General features: G+C 32.4%; 2 protein-coding genes across 3 annotated transcripts; both read right to left on the minus strand.

Moving 5' to 3' along the window:
* Window positions 1-71: 71 nt before the first annotated feature.
* Window positions 72-5,923, minus strand: LOC139491437 (dynein light chain Tctex-type 1-like). Of its 2 annotated transcripts, none has more exons than XM_071279134.1 (5): window positions 5,765-5,923; window positions 4,596-4,637; window positions 3,928-4,051; window positions 3,411-3,488; window positions 72-767 (listed from the first exon to the last, which is right to left on the minus strand). In XM_071279134.1, exons 1-5 carry the CDS (start codon window positions 5,915-5,917, stop codon window positions 697-699), a joined length of 468 nt encoding a protein of 155 aa, XP_071135235.1. In that variant the 5' UTR covers window positions 5,918-5,923; the 3' UTR covers window positions 72-696. The 2 variants fall into 2 exon arrangements, with proteins under 2 accessions (XP_071135235.1, XP_071135234.1); XM_071279133.1 differs by lacking the exon at window positions 3,411-3,488 and adding an exon at window positions 2,884-2,961 and having other exon boundaries at window positions 5,765-5,922.
* Window positions 5,924-12,605: 6,682 nt separating this feature from the next.
* Window positions 12,606-16,995, minus strand: LOC139491438 (uncharacterized). The gene is made up of 4 exons (XM_071279135.1): window positions 16,932-16,995; window positions 15,929-16,312; window positions 15,143-15,294; window positions 12,606-14,429 (listed from the first exon to the last, which is right to left on the minus strand). The coding sequence occupies exons 2-4, from the start codon at window positions 16,245-16,247 to the stop codon at window positions 14,301-14,303; spliced, it is 600 nt and encodes a 199-aa protein (XP_071135236.1). The 5' UTR covers window positions 16,248-16,312; window positions 16,932-16,995; the 3' UTR covers window positions 12,606-14,300.
* Between the last annotated feature and the right edge of the window lie 452 nt (window positions 16,996-17,447).

The following is a 17,447-nucleotide window of genomic DNA, read 5'->3' on the forward strand; positions in this document are numbered from 1 at the left end:
CTGTGTCATTTGGTCTCTTGTGAAATGTTTCATTGGCTATCATACCACATCTTCTTTTTTAACAACAAGAATTTCAATTTGTGAACACAATTTAATAATTTTCTATAATATGATAAATACAGCAAGTTGACAGGCTGGTATTGATGGCTTTCTTTTTGACAATGACAGAAAGATCTGCATAAATTATCTATGAAACAAACAACCATGCAAAATGTGTTAATTGGTTTAAAAATCTACACTTTACCACACTTGTTTGTTCAAAATAAATAACTAATTCGTTAGTACTAAATGATCAAATAAGTACAAAGCATGTAAAATATCACAGAACAAAACAAATAAACAAATAATAATTTTCTTTGATAAATTAACATGTACAAATATTTGTTTTTTGTAGGAAGAGCTCATAAATATTGCAGAAATGAAAATAAAAAAAAATCTCAAGCAGATTACTTTTTAGGCTCTAATTTGTTCAAATTACACAGAGAGTATGAAAGTCAAAATGTTTCCTCAAAATTAATGAAAAGAATGTTTTAGGAAATAATCTGACGATCACATTGGAATGTTCTGCTTTGTCAGCTGGTACACCAACATCCCATGATAATATAATAAATGCTCCTCCTCCATAAATAAAATCCTTGTTTACATTATATACATAGATGTTTAACAGTCAAATTGTTCAATGTTGTCACAAGGTGATTAGATCGTCAGTCCAAATACTGATACTATACAGTACATTGTCTTGTTTTCCCATCTTACTGTACAGCTTCCTAAAAAACAAAGATGGAATTATGTTATATAATTATGTCAGAGACTAGATTTCATACACATAAAAATAATTGATATTAAGGTGGTACCCAACACTAAAATTAATTTGGCTCGTTTAATTTTCTTGAAATTTTGACAAAGTATTAACTTTGACCTTTTGACAAAAATATAAAAATTTGAACAAATTTGAACCAACCGTTATATCAGAAAAATTACACTGGTGATATAGCAGTTTGACAAACACTTATTTTGATCATTGAGAAGCTTAATATTCCCTTAACAACACAACGTAATTAAAACGTTTAGATGATTTTACAGAGTTATCTCCCTGTAGTGTTAGGTACCACCTCAATTTCACGTACATCCAATATCAATTTTAAAATTCAGTTGACTCTCTTCTACTGTGGATTCATTCATTTTCGTGGGTACCAATTTTTGTGGATTGAGCAAATTTGCATTTTCATGGATATTTGATTTCAAGGTTTTGCCACAAAACCTATAGAAAATGTGTAATTCATTGAACATTTGAATTCTTGGTTCCTCTGTAGAGGGGGGATAGGAGGGGTCTTGATCCCGAAATCCCGAACTTGAAAAAACGAAATCCCGAGGTCCCGAATTTAAATAAAGCAAATCCTGACATCCCGAAATCCGAAAAAAAGGATTCCTGGATCCTGAAAGGGTTAATCCCGAAATCCGAGCTTAAAAACACCCGATCCCAGAGTCCCGATAAAGGTCCTATCCCCCCTCTCTGTACCCACGGAATCTGTGAAAAACTGGTATTCAACAAATAAAAATGCATTCACAGTACACAATAATAATTGAAATTAATTAATTTACATTCTATATCAATTTTAAATATCCGGAAAAAATGATTTTAAATTCTGTAGACTCTGTTCTACATAATTATTAATTAAGCAGTAAATTTTCATGTCAGATGTTATAGGATATAGCATGTCACCAACATAAAATTGAGAATGGAAATGGGGAATGTGTCAAAGAGACAACAACCTGACCATAGAAAAAACAACAGCAGAAGGTCACCAACAGGTCTTCAATGTAGCGAGACACATGTACATTTTGTAATGTTTGGAAATAAACAAGATCAAGATATTTTAAGAATTTCACAAGCTTTTAGTGCTATTTAATTTAAGTCACAATTTCTTCAATAATATACAACTTTGTCATGAAAACAAAAAAGATATCTGCTGAATTTAGATTTTTTATACATGTTTTCTTTCAGGAAACATTTTACATGTGCAAAGCCAAAAAACTGAGAAAATAATTAAAGAAAAGCTTTATTATAGCTATTAAGCTATTTATATAGAATCTCACAAAATATAAACTTGTTTTAGTGTAAATGTGTGCATGTAATTTCCCAATCCAAAAAAAAGTAAGAATAAAGAAATTTTTGTCAAATATATAATTTTGGCCCTGACTGGTTGTCATCACTTGTGAAATATTTTTTTTACAGACTAAACACACCATACTTTAATTTAAGACCATGTATGGTAAATTTACACTCATGTTTTGGTAAAATAATGACTATAATAACTATTCCTTTGTTTAAGTATTTATCATGGGAAAGATCATATTTTATAAACACATCTCTTTATCTTGAACATGTAGAGTAGAGAAATATCCGATCCCACTTAATCATGCATTAATACATGTAGGTAGAATTTATAAACATAAAACAAAAACAAGATTCTCAGACTTGAGGGAATAGTAAATGACAATGATATAAAAATAAATGAATGTAAAAAATTAAACCATACCACTAAAAGTAATTAACATGCTAACACAGATTCATGATGGCACTCAATAAAATAATAATATTTTTATCTTTTTTTAACAGATTATTGTCTTATATGTTTAGCTAAACAGTATTAAACCATGCACTGTAATACAGGAATTTTCAGACCCATATTGTTAACTGCAACCACCATTACTTTTATAATTGTAATGCTTAGTTCTCTTTTTTATTTCCCACTAATCATTGCTAATTGCAAATAAAATTCATAAAAGACATAAATCTTATTATGTTAGAATGTAAATTCAATCAGCCACATATTTTTTTTGCCATCTTGAATCTGGTTCCTTTAATTTATGATAACTAACCATCTGTCGAGTTATCCCAGAAGCAGGAACTTGCAGTATGTAAACCAGCACCATTCTTCTGCATAATTACACAGGTTACTGTAAGCAAAATAACAAGCTACATGTATAAGGAATAGGGAGAAGAAAAATACCCAATACATTTGTATAGCCATCCATATATTGTACCATTGTGTTTGGTTTTGCCGAACTGGCAAACTTTGTACTGGACATAGGAATCATGTCAAAGTTATTTTTTCTCCAAAAGTCTGAAAATCAGACTAGTCATGCTAGAACAGAAATCAATTTTCTGAAACATTTTTTTCAATCTTAAAAAATTGACAATGGATTTGTTTAATATGTTTTTACAAAGACTAAAGGCTCTAATAACAACTGATAGTTGAACTGGTACAATGTATGTTAATATGTATACAAATGGATTTCATTCTATATATGTAAAAATATCAAAGGTTTATATTCCATATTATCCCAATGCAATAACAAAATAAGTCTGAACAAATGTTGAGGTATACACATCTGTATTAACTGACCATCAGCCTGGTTGTCCCACAAACAGGAAGAAGCCACATGTAGTCCACTTCCTGTCTTTTGCATGAGGACACATGTTACTAAATGAAAATCAACATATAATTATATGGCTCTAAAATTGAGCTAACAGTTACATTTTGTATGTTTACTTGACAAACTTAACTTTTGATTAAAATAAAATTTAATATAATATCTATTATATATGCAAGTAAGGAAACTTTATATCACAATTTTCAAAATTAATATTGATTTTGGTTGAAACAAAGCAAACCTGGTTTTACTATTTGTATGTTTTATTTTTATCAAATGAATAAGATTGGAAAATACATGTTCATGTATTTTGGCATAAGGATATTTATTTGTCAACTTGATCGTTACAATACACTGTACAATGTACATGTGTAGTTTGGAAAGTCTAGCTTTTTTCTTTTACAATTATTTGACTTGATGACATTAAAAAGATATTGTCAACTACAAGTTACTGTCATGATGATACCCATTATCCAGTCACATACTTACCAATATATTTAAATGGTTTGCCCAATTTGGTCAGTTGATTCAAGCACTGTTCTACAACATTTGATGTCCATTGGTTCACTTTATTATGTTGGTATGAGTTTCCTCCAATGGCACCTTCTATGGACTAAAATGAAAATTTCATTATTACTGAATCTTTCGATATGGAGCATGATATTTAATAAATAGCTGATTATATTTGTTCTCCAATTAGTCTGAAGCTTAAGCATATATTTAATAGAAAAATACCTTGTAGAAAGAAATCCTTTAAGGTAGTTAAGTTATGATATAATAGAACATATGAGGACGGGACCAAGTAAGGACTGCATCAAAGAAAAATTCATTATAAACTTTTTAGTCAAATTTGACAGTTCCTATTTTAATTTGAATATTGATACATTTAATTGAAGTAATATTTTTTTGACCTTTTTGATTTTTCAAATTAAATGGACTTTTCTTATCCTACATTATCAGATTATTAGTGGAACACTGAACTCATATGAAGAGTATGAGATGTTAGACTGTGAAGGGTTTCTTAATACATTGTGTGTAGAATGTATGATATTTACAGTTGAAGATGTGTTTACCCTACATGTATCTGCTGATGATTAACAATTTTGTGTAAAGTTATTATGTTAATCAATGACACTAAACTGACTAAAGAAACATACCTCCTTAATTATGGTTGTCACTTCATCTACAACAAAGGCGGTCTGAAAAATAAAAACAATAAATATCATATACACAGAATAAACATAATAAAAGAAATTGAAGTTTGCATAAGAGTGAGTATAGTTGATGTTGCCATGGATTCACTTTACCTAGGCTACATATACAATTCTATATTTTACTCTTTTGGTTATGATACATGTATTATAAACATGATAAAAACACTAATGTGTTGCAAGTTTGTTTGTTGATTCTTGATACTGAAGAAGAACTAGAAGTTTCGAAGCTAGAATCGAACAACAAATTGAATCAAATTTAAACAATAATATTGCAAACTTGACAAATTTTTCATTGTACTAATGAACTCAAAATCGTTCAATTTTTTTTTGTCGTGTTTTTGGATTTCCAGATCTGCGCAGAACACATAACTCTACTTCCTTCTTCCGGTCTTGTTGTCGTGAGACTTTGATTAGTCTAGTAAAATATAGGAACTCAAGGAACACAATACCAATATTTCATTTTTAATCATTCTTTGTCTTTGGTATGAATAAACGTTACCTGATGCATTGTGTTTCTTCGTTTAAATTGAAAATGACGTCACAACTTAAATAACGTCACAAGTAAAATCCATAACAACAGAACCAAAATCGGAAACGTTATGGTTTTTCCGTTTCTTTTTTTAACAAATATTTAAGTTACAAAAAAATTAATTTAAACAAACTTCGTCCCCATTCACAGGTAATGCCTGCCTCATATTATAAATAAATCAGTTATAGTCAACACAGACAATTAATCTCAACCAGCAACATTTATTCATTGAAAAGCACTCTAAATTGGTCTAAGTGGTACTGCCACTGGCAAGATTCGAGTAGATCTATATATATACAAGTAACTATACATGTATCATTGTATGACAAGTAGAGCAGCTGTTACCTTGGAAAGGAACGAATATGTGGCTAGTGCCGGTCAACGATCAACAATAAATAATTAACCCACTTCTACACTTGATAAATATGATCATAATATCACTTCTGATTTGATAGAAATTGATCCATCGACCAAAGTTCCTTGTTTAGTATATGTTTACGTGCATAATGAGTCATTGCTAATCATTTACTTTTAACCATCTTAAATGTAAATGCTTTTGTTGTTTAATTAAGTGGTAACTTACATCCTCTCCTGTTTGAAATTCATCCATTCTCGTCGTCTGTGTTGAGGTGAAATATTTATTTGACCAACTTGTCTGGGCAGTATCGTTGACAACAAACCAACGCAAATTCTCGCGAGAAGTACCGACCGAGGTACTCCTAATAACCAACGGCATAATTATATCAATAGATCACCTGCACGGCTTTACATAAAAGTCCATAATAATGTTACTAATCAGTGGACGAGAAAAGATTCTTAAAAATAACATTTACATTATTATATATGCTATACTGATTTCTGTTAAACTTGCTATTTACATAGTGATTTCATTACCCGCCTCCTTATAATAATTCATTGATTAAAAAACTTTTCGGCATAGTTAATAATTTTGACTAATTTATTTTATAATTTCTTTATTTCTAATATGATCTTAGTTTTGATTACTTTTATTAAACGAACCAGAATGAAGAATGCGGCAATCGTTTGTAAAGCGACCTGTTCATTACAATGTCACTATACCATGTATACATTTAAGTTTCATTTTCAGATTGCACTTAATTGAATAAATGTAAACACAAGGCCATGTTTTCCTGCCCGATAGACGTCTTTACTTTTTTCAAAATACATTGGATGTTATCTGAATGATGTTTTAGTCTTAAACGCATGACTGTTTCATTAGTTGTTTTGGGTTTTGAAAGGCTTCAGTGTAGTATCTACGATTACTCTCAGATCTTAGTACTATACTGTTTGTCTATTGTGTTTTTGTTAGTTGGTTTGTCTTTTTGTATCAATTTAACGAGCAAAGTCACTTTGAACTGTTTATTTCGTTGGTTCTTTTGTTGTTCTGTTACACCACTGTCCCAGGTTAGGTGGCGGATTGTTTGGCGCCAGCAAATACGTCCAACCCAGGCAACGTTTTATTTTTTTCGTTTTTAAACTCTTTCGCATTTGTTATTTTTGGGCCTTTAATAATTGACCGTATGCGGTATGGGTTTTGTTCCTTGTCGAGGACCCCAGTGGTTAGCTATAACTGGTATCTTCTACGTTAATTGGTTTCCGGCGGAGGGTTGTCTTTTAATGATTTTATTTTGTACACAAGAATAAATAAACGATTTATTGATTGTCGTTAATTGTTAATTGGAGGCGACTGTATTTATACATTATAAAAAGTCGCTGCATTGAAACTTTTTTGATCATGGCCCATGTCAAGGACTAGTTGTTGCCTTAATAAAAATTGTCGAGGAACAAATAGTCATTGCAACCTTCTTCATAAGGACTCGGATAGCAGATTTAAACACAATAAATTAAAGGTGAAATTTTGTTAATCTATTTTTTTTCATTATTTGTTTCACCGGATTCCCCGCTATTTGTATTACACTATTAACATATCAAGTGTTAGCATAATTATTATTTTTTTTTTTTAGAAATGAGCAATTAACTATCCATATCCGTATACTGACAAATTTCTTCTCCATCATCACTGGGGTAAATGTGATCTACGTAACTGCAGACTATGTTTCTGGTCAATATTTCTTTGTCAATTGTTTAATAATTCTGTATTATTCTTGGGTATTTCGTGTCTTATTTGAAGTATTGCTAAGTTTGAAACTTAAATGCAAAGCTTCTTTTCATAGTTCAACTGCTTAATGGAGAAATCATCATTTTAAAAAATCCCAAGGATATGGGTAACTGTATAGACTGATATTCGTAACTTTAATTAATACATGTTTAGAGAAGGATACCCGTAACTGTTGAATTGTGTTGTTTCTGATTCATTCATTATCCTCGATTTAATAGTTCGGACCATCATTTATTTCGGAAATAAAACTGTCATAAATTCGTCAAAATATATGAAATCATCGAGATCAAAAATAATATGCCCACAATGTTATAACAAAAAATCCACTGTTTACAGTTACGGTAGACTTCTTCACACTTAATCCTTTGGATGTTGGATATGTAATAACTGATAACTTATTATTTTTGCGCCTGTCCCAAGTCAGGAGCCTCTGGCCTTTGTTAGTCTTGTATTATTTCAATTTTAGTTTCTTGTGTACAATTTGGAAATTAGTATGGCGTTCATTATCACTGGACTAGTATATATTTGTTTAGGGGCCAGCTGAGGGACGCCTCCGGGTGCGGGAATTTCTCGCTACATTGAAGACCTGTTGGTGACCCTCTGTTGTTGTTTTTTATTTGGTCGGGTTGTTGTCTCTTTGACACATTCCCCATTTCCATTCTCAATTTTATTAGATGCATAATATTTTATTAGTTTTTTAGTTTAGCTTTGATCTTGCTTTTATTACTTGTGACTACTCCCAGATCTTTATTTAGTGTCGTTGTTTTTAGGATGTACAAGTACCCTCGCACGTTCACTTTATTTTGGTGTAAAATTTATTTTTATTTGTATCCACCTGATGAGTCTTTTCAACTGATTTTTTAGTCTGTTACTGAGTCTTTTTAAAATTGTTTGACAAAAGAAAGAAAATTTGTAGCTGTCCTTAATTGTTACATTGGATTTGTCTGTAAGCGTCTTTGTTGGTGGTTCTTGTGATGGACTGATTCTTTTGTAATAAATTTGGGAAGGATGGCAATATTTTCGTCTGTAATTTTGTGAAACATTATTAGCCTTGTTTGTAGCCGGCGTTCTTGTAATGTTTGCCAATTCATGGTGTCTAGCATCTCAGACACACTGCTGGTATTGTGATCTCTGATTCATGCATGCCTTGCCGCTCGTCTCTGTACCTTTTTCTAATGGTCGTATGTTGTCGCTTGTATAACATGTATAGGGGTCCCATACAGTACAACAGTATTCTAATTTGGGTCTTATGATGGGTTGGTATGCTATATCTTTCATTTTTTTGTGACTGGACTTTGAGATTTCTTCTGATAAAACATAAAGATTTGTTTGCTTTGACGGCTGTTTGAAAGTGGGTGTTCCATTTTAAGTATGAAGAAATTGTGATGCCTAAATATTTAGCATGTTTTACTGAGTCTTATATGTGCCCATACATGTTGTAGAAGAAGTGGATAGGAGCTCTCTTTATTGTTATGTTCATTATGTTGCATTTGTCTGGGTGGAAAGACATGAACAAGTCTTGCTACCATTGTATGGCGGCTTCTAGATCTTCTTGAAATTTGAGGTAGTCGTTTTGAGATTTAATTTGCCTGTAAATTATACTGTCATCTGCGGAGAGTCTGATTTTGCTATGTTTGATGTATTCTGGAAGGTCATTTATGTAAACAAGGAAGAGTATAGGTCCTAGCACTGTACCCTGTGGCACACCTGAAATGACTAGTATTTTTGAAGATGACATGTTTTCTAAAAGTACTGTTTGAGTTCTGTTTGAAAGAAAGGATTCGACGAAGTTCATGATTTGATCTGATATGCCAAATTATTTCATTTTATATAGTAATCTTTTGTGTGATACCTTGTCAAAAGCCTTAGCAAAATCCACGATTATGAGATCTGTTTGTATGTTTTTGTCATTGTTTTCGAAAATTTCATACATCAGTGAGATAACTTGAGACTCACATGATCGCTTTGCCCTACATCCATGTTGTAAATCATACAGTGTGTCATTGGTTTCGAGATATTGCATCATGCTACTTGCAAAGATGTGTTCAAGTAATTTTCAAGCTATGCATTTTAGTTTCTTGTGTACAATTTGGAAATTAGTATGGCGTTCATTATCACTGAACTAGTATATATTTGTTTAGGGGCCAGCTGAAGGCCGCCTCCGGGTGCGGGAATTTCTCGCTACATTGAAGACCTGTTGGTGACCTTCTGCTGTTGTTTTTTTCTATGGTCGGATTGTTGTCTCTGACACATTCCCCATTTCCATTCTCAATTTTATGTTAAGGATATAGGTCTGTAGTTACCTCGGTTGTGTTTATCCCCTTTTTTGAATACAGGTGGCGTTTGCTTGGTTCCAGTCATATGGTACTTTTCCTGTTCCTTATGATCTGGTGATTATTAATGTGAGGATGTCTGTACATATCTCAATGTTTTATTTGAGTACTTTGCCTGCGATGGTATCAGGACCAGTGGCTTTATTAGGGTTTAAATTATGTTTTTGATAAGTTTATAAACACCATCCCTAGATATTGTTATGGTTGTCATTTTGGGATGAATACTAGGACCTTTATCTAGAATGTCAGTATTTGCTTCAGATGTAAAAGTTTAGGGGCCAGCTGAAGGCCGCCTCCGGGTGCGGGAATTTCTCGCTACATTGAAGACCTGTTGGTGACCTTCTGCTGTTGTTTTTTTCTATGGTCGGATTGTTGTCTCTGACACATTCCCCATTTCCATTCTCAATTTTATGTTAAGGATATAGGTCTGTAGTTACCTCGGTTGTGTTTATCCCCTTTTTTGAATACAGGTGGCGTTTGCTTGGTTCCAGTCATATGGTACTTTTCCTGTTCCTTATGATCTGGTGATTATTAATGTGAGGATGTCTGTACATATCTCAATGTTTTATTTGAGTACTTTGCCTGCGATGGTATCAGGACCAGTGGCTTTATTAGGGTTTAAATTATGTTTTTGATAAGTTTATAAACACCATCCCTAGATATTGTTATGGTTGTCATTTTGGGATGAATACTAGGACCTTTATCTAGAATGTCAGTATTTGCTTCAGATGTAAAAGCTGACTGAAATTGTTTGTTCAGTATGTTCGCTTTCTCAGATGGATTTGAGTGCAATGTACCTTCACTTCTGAGAGGAGCTATGCCGGTATTTTTTCATTTTCTGGCTTTTGATATAGGAATATAGCTTTTTGATGTATTTTTTAAGCATGGTTGGTCTGGTTCCTTTACTTCAATATCAAAGATCATATTTTCTTTATATTGCCAGTAAGAGTTTCTCATTTCTATTTTGAGCTTGATTTTAATTTCTTGATATTGGTTTTTGTACTTGGGATTTCCTTTTTTCTTTTTGTAGAGTTTGTTTGTTCTTGTTAATCAGTTTTTTTAGTTGGTTATTTACCTAAGGTATAAGGAATATTCTTATCGATAGACTTTTGGATGTTTGTCTTGAAAGTATTCCATAGTTCATCGAGACTCATGTTATTTTGATCTTGTTGTAGCTGATTCTATGTTTCAGTGTTTTGTTATTTGGCCCAATTTGCCTTTTTGTAGTTTTATATTTTGTGAGCCTGTTGTTTATTTTGAGGCAGTGCTAAATTTATTCCACTGTAAACGATGTCATGGTCGTTCGCTCCAATTGGTGGTAATGTTTCGACTCGATTGACAAATGAATGATTGGTCATACACAGCAGGTCTAGTGTTGTGTCGTTTCTGTTGTTCTTGTTTACTACATATGTTAAGTTGTTATCATTTAATATGTCAAGGAGTTGTTGGTGTAGTGAAGCGTCAGGTTTACAAAGTATGACTGCTGGTGTCTTCCAGTCTATGTGGTCAAAATTGAAATCGCCACTTACCCAGATATTTTGGTTCGTTTTCTTGCATAAGACTCTATTTAGTGAGATATTAAGTTGGTCTAAGGATTCTTCTCTATCGAATGGTGGTCGATAGTAAGAACATAGGTATAGTGATTTGTTTCCTTCATATGCAATTTTCGCCTACACATTTTCACAATTTGTATCGAGATCTAGGTCGATACTCGTATTTGTGATTTGTGTAGATGTGAGCTGGTTTGAGATAGCCAGAAACACTCCCATATTGTCATCTTTTTTTTAGTACATAGTGTTGTATTTGGAGGCTGGGATGTATTCATATGGAGAGGTGTCATTGGAGAGCCGTGTTTCAGTTCCAAATATGATGCTTGGTTTACAAGAGTCAATGATAAGTTCTACTTCAGGTTTTTGTTCTTTATTGACTGAAAATTTAAAGTAAGTACTCTTAGTGGTTCTGAGTTTTTGGCTATACGATTGATCTTTTTTTGATTGATGATGAAGAATGTGTTGGTTATCCAATATCAATAATTTCATTGTCAGAATCAATGCTTGTTTCTAATTCTGAGTAAGTATTTGACAATTCAGGTAAAGTACTATTGAAGAATGTGGTGGAGAAGTTTGGCATACCACAGTTTATACATTCCCATGATAGATTGCTTTTGTCAAGTATTTTGTACATTTTATTGTCGAAACCTTGACAATTTATATGGTACCATTGATCACAGCTGTCACAGCATACAGCTTTATGTTTCCAAGTGCATGCTTTATTGCATGATCCACATGGGTATTTTGGTGGACCAGGGTTTGGCTCTGGTGCATACGAGTTAGTTAGGAGAATGTTACATAGATATGTCAATACCAGTCTATCATATTTGATGGTCTTAGTTTTTCTTGAAGTACAATCATAGATGTTGTGTATATATTAGACTTACATGTCTCTTGGTTTGATATTGTTATTGACCAAGATTTATCTGGTGCTTTCTTATTTGTATCAAAGATACACAAAAAGGCATATAGACAAAGTTCATTAGCAAAAATGAAAGACAAGTGTACAAAATGTTTTGCAATAGCACAATGTTGAATAACACAATGACAGGATGTGTAAGCACAGAGCCACGTCATATGTATCAAAGAATCACACAAAGGCGTATAGACAAGGCACACTAGCAAAAACGAAAGACAAGAGTGAAAAATGTTTTAGATTTACTAGTATAGTACAATTACACAATGTCGGGATGCATAAGTACAGAGCCACGTTACATGTATCAAAGAAACACAAAAAGGCTATGGATTTTTTTCCGACAATTTGTTTTTCGCCAAAAATCTATTTTTTTCGCGACATGTCGAAAACAATTTTTTCTTTCAATTTTAGCATTACATATAGTGGCAGCTGAGGGTGAAACAAAAATTATTTTTTTCTTCAAAAACTGGAAACAAACTTTTTTTCCAAAAAAACCATAGCCCCCCAGAAAATCAAATGGTTGCTGCCTTATTACGATGATAAACAACGCCAGAAACCATAGTCTATATACTAGAAGACCATCGTGTATCATTTATGAAGTTGATACGGATTATTTATGAACAAGGTCTTGTTACCTTCCGATGGACTTTTTTTTTAAAAGGACGAGACGTTCCTTGTCTTACCCCTGGTTTATCAACTTTCTGCCCAGACACTGGTGACGTCTTGCAAAGTCTGAGTAGGAGATGCAAGCTCTTGAAAACTGAATAAGTTGGAAATGTATATCCCATATGCAGGTGAAGTTGGTATATTACTACTAAGGTGGGGGAAAATGATAATTTCAAAATTAAAATCGTCTCGTTTGTCATAGATTTTTTTACTGAGATGACCGTTAAAATCTACTGACGATTTTTGCTAAATCTACGTATTTGTTGATCTTCACTTGCTGATCCTTGTTGCTATTTAAAATGTATTTAGCCTATTTTAAGTAATTTCAAGATATTGGCAAATACAGTTTTAATCAGAAGGTGAGCTACATATAAAAAGATGTGGTATGATTGCTAATAAGGTTTATGTCCCCTTCTGTAGCCATGTGAAATACGTAATTTTCAGACTGCAGTTGTATCAAAACATTAAAGATAATGAATAATAGTGATGCGTCATTTTGTACATATACCAAGTGCAAACTTCCTGCAAAGCGTTAGCATTCATTGTTTCATTCCATTTAATACAAAAATGGGATTTTGTGGCAAATAAAACCAAGATTTTTGTAGAATATCCACAGACTAAAAAACAGAGAATTTTGTTATAAAATTGAAAACAAAGATTACCATTTGTTTTTCTATGATGTGATAGCGTTTATTGTTTGCAAACAATCTAAACAATCTTTAAATTCCAAAACCTCGAAAGTTGAGCGCACCCTAGAAGGTGTACTTTAATTGGTGCATATTTATATTTGTTTTCACCTGTATCTAATTTGTAAACTTATTTAAAAGAAATCATTGCAAATAAACTCATCATAGATACATGGATTCAAATTTTATATATACTCCAGACGCGCGTTTCGTCTACAAAAGACTCGTCAGTGACGCTCTAATCAAAACATGTTTAAAAGGCCAAATAAAGTACTAAGTTGAAGAGCATTGAGGACCGAAAATTCCTAAACATTTTGCCAAATACAGCTAAAGTAATCTAATCCTGAGGTAGAAAAGCTATAGTTTTTCAAAAAATCGAAGTTTTGTTAACAGATAATTTTTAGTTATGAACATATCAATGATAACTCAAGTCAACACAGAAGTGCTGACTTCTGGGCTGGTGATCAGAACGGCATGCAATAAACCTCTATCTATCAAGCATCGAATTGCCCAACATGAGAGTACAAATTAGAAGCATATCTTCCAGATTAGAAAGAAAATATATATCTGAGGGCCAAATTAAACCCTTCGTAAACCTAATCCATTGTATTTGCCTCATAAAAAAAGTTTGCTTTCTTATTTGATATAGATAATCATTAATCAAACCAATAAACTATCTGCTATATCTTGTTATTGGATATTGTCTCAGGTTTGTCGCTACGCATTCTCCTCATTGCTATAGATATGTCTTCAGCTCTACTTCCTCTTTCAATTCATCTCTCACTTTGGTCAATGCTTTTCCAAGTAAATTTGTCCTTTCCATGTTTTTCAATCCCATGCCAGGGGATTATTTTCTTCCAGTCCAATACCTAAAATTGAGTCATATGGACTTGCTTGTACAATAGTTTTGGGATAGGTTTCCAGAATTGTTTCCTTAAGGCTTTCATCTTGAGAAAACTAAAAATGAAAATAGAATGGAATATAAAATGTAATTTTAGTAAGTCACTGATATACTTGTTAATTGTATAAACCATCTCTTGCGGCTAAAATATTGAATAAAATGGCACATTACATTTGTGCGGATTGTCATTACTTTTTCGCCTAAAAATCAAATATGTTTTGCTTTTGATTCGTTTTGCGCGTATCAATTTTACAGGTAAACACATGTAAAACTAGATAAATCATAGATAATTATTCTTATTTATTTTTATTTACAAGAACCCCTTATCGTGCTCACCAACAAGGAGATGGACGTTGAGCTTAGCTATAATTATTCAGTAAAATAAAAAAACAGAATGCTCTATTCACTCTTTAATATTTGCAAGTTACATTTATGACTTTAAACGCTTACAGTTCTCATAAGTTAATGATTTGTTTTATAGATTTTACCAGTGTGACCTGTAAAATGAATGCGTGCGAATGCAGTGAAAAAAGCTACACGAAAACGTACTAAATTAATCCCCAAATGCGCATACAAATAATGCATAATAAATGTACCAATAAACAACAACAACATATAAAAAAAACCATATTGCGATGGGTCGTAATAAATCGTTTTATGTTTTTTGAAAATAGAAAAGACAATCAATTCAAATGAGTAATGCGTTAACCAGAGAAACTGGACTGAAATATCCATTCTTTAACTTCCAATAGATATCACATTAAGTTACCTTTGCTTTAATTCCACGTTCAACAATTGGTAAAAGAGTTACTTTCCATAACCCTTGATCGAAGTTTCGCACAAGCCGCCCGAATTTCTTTTGTTCGAGAGGATCCGCTTCACGTAATACGTCATACGCAATATCTTCATCTTCGAATAGCACTACAAAAAGGAAAGGCAACATTATCTCTATCATTTATATCCGATTAGTACATGTTATTTTTACTTATTGTTTTAACTATAGTTGACTTAATGATAAAGAGGGTGTATGTTGTACCTGTCATTTCAAGTTGATACTATGCAGATCCTTCACATATTTATGTGAGTATAATGTATACGATTCCAATGTATTCATACATACTCATAACTATATCATTCTATGACTGCATCTTACGATCCTTTACGACAGAAAGTTAGCTAATCTGCAATCAATTCCATATTTATGCTTAATATATAAGATTCTATTGACGAGGAAAGATATTAACACCAGCTGCCCACCGAAAGCTGAAATATTAGTTGAACCTAGTTGGCCGAGTGATCAAGGGCGCTGGACACAGTGCAGGCGGTGTCGTCTCGATATCTCAATATCATGAGTTCGAATCCCGACGAGCGAGAAATAAAATTGCAGATTTAACATTGTTGTGATGATAATTATACTTATTCATATGATATATAGAGAATAAAACATAGTAAAGTCTGTATCAGCATGATACAGGGAATGCAATATGGGTCTTGATTTTCCACCTTTAACCATGATAAGTACTCAATATATAATATATGATATATATTGACTTACTTGCTTTGCTGTGCATGGTGAACTGTTCTGCGCAATTAAATGTGATCCCATCGACAGTGAATTCACTTAAAAATAACTGACTGTAAGGAGAATCTGATTTCCAAAAGAATACAAACTGCTCTAAAGCCTTTTGCTTTAATTCTTGACAATTTTTTTCTGATAAAAAATTGTTGTCATCCATCTGTAAGAAGTCATTATTCGAGACCGTATCTTCAAATGTATTTCTTTTATCTATTATAGGTTTCTGTTTTTTGTCATCTTCTTTTTGTTTCACTGGCACTTCTTTGGGATTTTTTTCTGATAAACTTTTATTATCCATGAATGAGAAGTTCTCTTCGTTTTTAAATCTATTTTTTTCTATGTTCTATGTATGCTTCTGTTCCACTATTGTTATGTAATAAAGATAACGTTTAATCAATGTTTAAACACTAAGGAAGTATATATTATGAACTGGATATAATATATAAATAAGTAATTCTGTCCTTAGTGAAGAACCTGATTTCAGTCGTTGTCGTTTGTTGATGTGATTCATAAGTGTTTCTCGTTTTTTATATATATATATAAGGCCGTTGGTTTTCCTGTATGAATGGTTTTATTTGGTCATTTTTGGGGTCCTGTATAGCTTGCTGTTTAGGGTGTGACCCAATGCTCCGTGTGGAAGACCATTCTTTGACCTATAATGGTTTACTTTTATAATTTGTGACTTGGATAGAGAGTTGTCTCATTGAAACCCATACCACATCCCCTAATATCTATATGCATAATTTTGGTAACTATCATTCGATTATACAAGAGGTCCATGACTGGACATCCGATTATATTTATAATCCCTATGGTAGAATATTAGAGACAAAAGGGTGACTATCCATGATACGAATAGCCATCAAAATGTATATTTTTATGATACCTATCGAATTTATTATACAAAATTTGTACAAATAGTTCTATTTAAAAAAACCGAAACGACAAACCAAATATTTGTTTTCAGATAAAGTTAACTTACAATTTGTATGTATGTGCTTAGCATCAAGGAAGAAAATCTACAAATATGAAAACTTATCTAACAAACAAAAACTGGGTACCTGTAAACTGCGAAACATCACAAAAATGGACCGGAACGAAACGAAACGAAACTAAACGAAATTTGCCAAAACCACGAAAACTGGATATAACGAAAGAAACGAAATGATTTTTTTTTTATAAAAACTGAACATAATAGCAAATTAATCAAGAGGCTAAATGGTTAGTTCTGCAGGGGGAAATAATAAACATTTCTTTTAATCTGAAAATTGATTATGACACACTATGATCATCTAAATAAATCATATGCGTCAACAACGAAAATACGGATACTGGATATTCGCTTTTAGTTTTAGGGGATAGTTCAGTTTTAGTTATTTGACTTTAAATTTGCGGCTCATGACACGAAAATCATCCATGAGGAAAAGGCAAATCATAAATACGATAACTAGACATGATAAAAAGAGAAATCAAGTAAATATAACATGCCACCTCATTG

This window comes from Mytilus edulis, chromosome 10 (assembly GCF_963676685.1).
Source record: "Mytilus edulis chromosome 10, xbMytEdul2.2, whole genome shotgun sequence".
NCBI classification, from domain to species: domain Eukaryota; kingdom Metazoa; phylum Mollusca; class Bivalvia; order Mytilida; family Mytilidae; genus Mytilus; species Mytilus edulis.

What these genes read in the sequence shown, in the direction of transcription:
- LOC139491437 (XM_071279134.1), bottom strand. Translation starts at nt 5,917, where the DNA reads ATGCCGTTGGTTATTAGGAGTACCTCGGTCGGTACTTCTCGCGAGAAT. An exon ending in AATTTCAAACAGGAGAGGAT is followed by an intron (nt 4,638 to 5,764) that starts GTAAGTTACCAC and finishes TTTATTTTTCAG; the next exon opens with ACCGCCTTTGTTGTAGATGA. An exon ending in CAAACCATTTAAATATATTG is followed by an intron (nt 3,489 to 3,927) that starts GTAAGTATGTGA and finishes ATTTTCATTTAG; the next exon opens with TAACATGTGTCCTCATGCAA.
- LOC139491438 (XM_071279135.1), bottom strand. Translation starts at nt 16,247, where the DNA reads ATGGATAATAAAAGTTTATCAGAAAAAAATCCCAAAGAAGTGCCAGTG. An exon ending in CACCATGCACAGCAAAGCAA is followed by an intron (nt 15,295 to 15,928) that starts GTAAGTCAATAT and finishes TCCTTTTTGTAG; the next exon opens with TGCTATTCGAAGATGAAGAT. An exon ending in AACGTGGAATTAAAGCAAAG is followed by an intron (nt 14,430 to 15,142) that starts GTAACTTAATGT and finishes TTTCATTTTTAG; the next exon opens with TTTTCTCAAGATGAAAGCCT.